This window comes from Odocoileus virginianus, chromosome 5, assembly GCF_023699985.2.
Source record: "Odocoileus virginianus isolate 20LAN1187 ecotype Illinois chromosome 5, Ovbor_1.2, whole genome shotgun sequence".
In the NCBI taxonomy this organism is placed as follows: Eukaryota; Metazoa; Chordata; class Mammalia; order Artiodactyla; family Cervidae; genus Odocoileus; species Odocoileus virginianus.
This window is the reverse complement of record NC_069678.1, coordinates 90,700,807-90,705,694: the sequence shown is the minus strand read 5'-3', so window position 1 is coordinate 90,705,694 and position 4,888 is coordinate 90,700,807. Positions and strand designations below refer to the sequence as shown.

The 4,888-nt window shown below is 43.8% G+C and overlaps 1 protein-coding gene across 1 annotated transcript; it reads left to right on the top strand.

Moving 5' to 3' along the window:
* The first annotated feature begins 2,674 nt into the window (after positions 1-2,674).
* LOC110125641 (uncharacterized protein C11orf98-like) lies at positions 2,675-3,455 on the top strand. The gene is made up of 2 exons (XM_070468420.1): positions 2,675-2,720; positions 2,871-3,455. Exons 1-2 carry the CDS (start codon positions 2,682-2,684, stop codon positions 3,150-3,152), a joined length of 321 nt encoding a protein of 106 aa, XP_070324521.1. The 5' UTR covers positions 2,675-2,681; the 3' UTR covers positions 3,153-3,455.
* Positions 3,456-4,888: the final 1,433 nt, after the last annotated feature.

Here is a 4,888-nt window from a genome sequence, read left to right as displayed (position 1 = left end):
CTTTATTGCTACCAACCCATCTCCCTCCTCCCTCGTGCACACATGCTCAGTCATGTAACCCCATGGACTGCAGCCCGCCAGGCTCCTCTGTCCATGGACTTCTCCAGGCAAGAATACTGGAGTGGGTTGCCATTTCCTTCTCCAGCTTGAGTTCTGTTAAAGTTGTTACACAAAAGGTAAGGCTTGTCTCACAGGTTCTGATATTTTTCACTTCTAAGAGTCATTCATTAGAAACAGGAGCCTACACATCTTATAGGCTCAACTGCTTTATTTTATCATGAGACACATTTTATTAACCTAGAAACTAAAACACATTTATTGTTAGGAATTGCTCATGAGTACATTTATGAAAAGATAAGACTTTGGGCTGCAACAGACAGAAAACCAGGACAACATAGGTTAAGTACAAAAGAAAACCTACTGGCTCACATAATTTGAAAGTTTAAGAGTTGGATATCACAAATGGGGATGATTGGGGAAGGAAGGTGTCAAAATTGTCATTATATGTCCTAGCCTGGAATCTGAGTACTCAGTCTCCTGGGCATTGTGATTAGGTCAGTGATGGTCATTCGATGGAATCAACACTTTGCCACGATTTTTTCCTCCTAACTTATCAAGAAATACACTTCCATATCCAGTGAAAATATCCTTCAGGCATGGGTATAAAATAAAGACATTATTAGAAAAGGAAAACCAAAAGAATTTGTTACCAACAGCCCTGCTAAAGGAAGCTCATCAGAGAGAAGGAAGCTGGAATATCCAAGAATGAAGAACAGAAATGGTAAATATTTGGATAAACATAATAGACTCTTCTTCTCTTTTTGAGTTCTTTAAAAATATTTGATAGGTGACAGCTAGTTATAGGCTTCCCATGTGGCACTAGTGGTAGAGAACCTGCCTGCGGAACATAAGAAACGCAGGTTCGATCCCTAGGAATGGCAACCCACTCCAGTAATCTGGCATGCTGTAATCTATAGGGTTGCACAGAGACCGACCCGATTTAGCATGCAAGCAGGTCCCTCAGTTATAGTTATCTGGTTTTTGCAGCTTGCTTGTAAATTGGCTTGTAAGCTTACCTGCTACTGCTGCTACTGCTAAGTCACTTCAGTCGTGTCCGACTCTGTGCGACCCCATCCCTGGGGTTCTCCAGGCAAGAACACTGGAGTGGGTTGCCATTTCCTTCTCCAATGCATAAAAGTGAAAAGTGAAAGTGAAGTCGCTCAGTCGTGTCTGACTCTTCGCGATCCCGTGGACTGCAGCCTACCAGGCTCCTCCGTCCATGGGATTTTCCGGGCGGGAGTACTGGAGTGGGGTGCCATTGCCTTCTCCAGAGAAAGGCTGCTGATGGTAAAGGGACTGGTAAGGAAGAAGAATGTAAGTCCCCAAGTTTGCTGAAGGACTGTCCTGCCCAGGCAGTTTGATTGCTCATCCCAAGAACTTCCCCAGGAAACAAAGTTAATATTCAAAAGTGCCACTTTCCTACATACCTGCAATGATCAAGTGGCGTTTGAAATGAAAAACACAATACTATTTACATTAGCACTCCCAATGATCTATAGCTTCAGTGCAATCCCGATCACAATCCCAACAAATTATCTTGTGGATATCAACGGACTGATCCTAAAGTTTATATGGAAAGTCAAAAGACCTGGAATAGCCAACACATGTTGAAGAACAAAGTCAGAGGACTGACACTACCCAACTTGAAAACCTACTATAAAAGCTACAGCAGTCAAAACAGTGTGGTATTGGCAAAAGAAGAGACAAATAGATCAGTGGAACAACATACAGTCCTAGTACAGACCAACAAAAAATAATCTTTGACAAAGGAGAAAAGATACTCTTTTCAACAAATGGTGCTGGAACACTGGTCATCCACATGCAAAAAAATTAATATAGACACAGACCCAGTAGGGCTTCTCTGATGCCTCAGTGGTAAAGAATCAATCTGCAATGCAGGAGACATGGGTTCAATCCCTGAGTTGGGAAGATTCCCTTGAGGAGGGGATGACAACCCACTCCAGTATTCTTGCCTGGAGGGTTGCATGGGCAGTGGAGCCTGGTGGGCTACAGTCCAAAGCATTGCAGGAGTTGGACACAACTGAGTGACTGAATACCCTTCATAAGAATTTCCCAAAAGACCCTCCAGCTCTTCAGTGGAAAGCATTGACAAAGTTTGCACCCTAAGATCCTCTTAATTTCTTACCTCAATTCTTGGCTTGCTGCTTCCACCACTCTTGGACTGTTGTGTCATGAGTCTTACTCAATCCTAGTCAAGCCTCCACACTGAAATCTCTACTTTAAAACAAACACCCTATTTTAATCAATTCTATCCTTACCTTTTTCCCTCTGAGACACTGCCAAGTCTTTATGGAATAGATGTTCTCCCTTGCTGTGATAAGTAATATACTCAAGCTTTGTTTTTCAAAAAAAAAAAAAAGATAAGTGACAGAGAAATTATAACACTAACTGATGGGGTTTATAATTCTAATACATGAGACAACTATAACATAAATAGTGGGAACAGCACAAAGGGATTTATATGGTAATAATATTTCTACATTCCACTTGAAGTGTAAAACATTGATTCTAAATAGGCTATGAAAAGTTACTTATGTTTACTGTAAACACAAAGTGATCATTAAAGAGATACATAAAGAGATATGTCATAGGGCGCAGCTATGGGTGCCCCGGGTGGAAAGATCAACCGGCCGCGAACGGTGACTCTGGGACCCCCCGATACGGTTTCCCAAGCGTCCTAGAGCCTTTATTCTCCCCAGAGATGGAGTCTATGGGCCAGTGTCGCCGGGTGAGTGGTCCCAGGTCGCAGGGCGCGGCCGCCCTCTGATTAAGCATCTTCCTCCCCACAGGAGCTGAAGAAGAAGCTGTTCAAGCGACGACGTGTGTTGAACCGGGAGCAGCGACTGAAGCATCAGGTGGTCGGAGCTGTGATAGACGAAGGACTGATTACGCGGCACCACCTCAAGAAGCGGGCGTCCAGTGCACGTGCCAACATTGCTCTGTCTGGGAAGAAGCGCAGAAAACTCCTCCAGCAGATCCGACTTGCCCAGAAAGAGGAAGCCGCCATGGAAGTGGAAGCCCCTCCCAAGCCAACCAGGACTAGTGACCCACAGCCCAAATCAAAAAAATAAGACAACCCCCCCTCCCCCCAGGATGTAGATATGGAGGACCTTGAAGATAAGAGCTAATTCTGAATCTCACACCTTTTCCACCAGAAGATTCTCAAGCTGGAGCCAAGAGGACTCGATGGTTATTTCAGATGATTTTGGAGAGAGCATTTCTCCTTTTCATTCTCCCTGTATTCCTCTTTCCTAATGGCCTACTGACCTGCCCTGGAGGGATGTATTGAGAAAAAGAGAGTAGAAAAGAAAAATTGCAGAGGGAGTCCTAAGCAGTCAACTGCATTTGTAATAAAGCCTTCTCGTTCCCACTGAGATGTGTGTGATTAAATGTAGGAATTGGGATGGGAAAAGGAAAAGGGGCCATGAGTGTGGAAACAAGACAACTGGAAAACAGGACTCAGGGCGCTTACTTGAGCAAAGGCAACAGGAAGTTAAGCTCCTTGGTGGCCCTGTCTCCCCAGTGACAAAATTTCTGACAAAACAGGATTACTGTAGAGATGTCGGAGGCGGCGAGGGTCCTGAAAACAGCCCTGCCACCTCCCCTGTGTGACTAGGGTAGACAAGTGACCATGATTGTCTTTGCTTCCATTGCTGGATTATATTTTTAATAAAGTGAACATTATTTTACCCTTAAAAAAAAAAAGAGATATGTCATAAACGCAATTGATAAAATGCAACACTAAAAAATGTTCGAATTAGTCAAATAAGGCAGGAAAGGGGAACAAAGGGAACAGAGTAATAAAATGGTATACCTGATTACTATGTAAATGCATTAGGAAGGCAAGAATAACTGTTGGAGAAACTTTAGTTACCAGTCTAGTATTCTAGTGAGTTTAGCTGTAGAGTATATATTTATCGACCAAAGCAGCAGAGGAGTCCGTTTTGACCTGGACGTCACATTTGCAAAGGGCCTCATATTTAGCCGTTTGATACCATCTCAGGAAGCATGTTCCAAGACAGGATTGCAGTAAATTCACCATTGAACTTTATAAATCTTTTATAATCCTACTATGACTTGAGAAACAGCACAAGTGTTTGATTCTATACTATTTTAGGGTTGAAATTTAATTTTTTAAGTAGCACTTAAAATAGCCATGATTTTTGCCACACCGTTTTGAAATTAATGCTAACATACTATTGGCTCCTCAAAACGGAAGAAACCTGAAAACCCTCTCTTATCTCTGGGGATAATTCCTTTTACCAGGAATGTATTTGGTAGCTGGTATTTTTACTAAGTACCATCGCCTTGCTGATCTTCACAAGTTTACGATGCAAACACTAAAATTATCCCGGCTTCTAGGACGAAAGTGAAAGTTAAAGTCGCGTCCGACTCTTTGCGACCATGGAATTCTCTAGGCCAGAATACTGGTGTTGGTAGCCTTTCCCTTCTCCAGGGGATATTCCTAACTCAAGGATCAAACCCAGGTCTCTCGCATTGCAGGCGGATTCTTTACCAGCTGAGCTACAGGGAAGCCCAAGAATACTGGAGTGGGTAGCCTATCCCTTCTCCAGGGTATCTTCCCGACCCAAGAATCGAACCGAGGTCTCCTGCATTGCAAGCGGATGTCTAGGACGAAGACACTAGGATTTACACAAACTACTTATAGAGCCATCACTCAAATTCAGGAAACCTAAACGCCCCGCCTGCCGCCCCCACCCCCACCAACTTTCCAGGGCCAAGGTCTACTTTTCAAGGGGCTGAGCCTGGCCGGATGCACTGCGCAAGCTCGGCCGCAGCGCACGAC

What these genes read in the sequence shown, in the direction of transcription:
- LOC110125641 (XM_070468420.1), top strand. Translation starts at nt 2,682, where the DNA reads ATGGGTGCCCCGGGTGGAAAGATCAACCGGCCGCGAACG. An exon ending in AGATCAACCGGCCGCGAACG is followed by an intron (nt 2,721 to 2,870) that starts GTGACTCTGGGA and finishes TCCTCCCCACAG; the next exon opens with GAGCTGAAGAAGAAGCTGTT.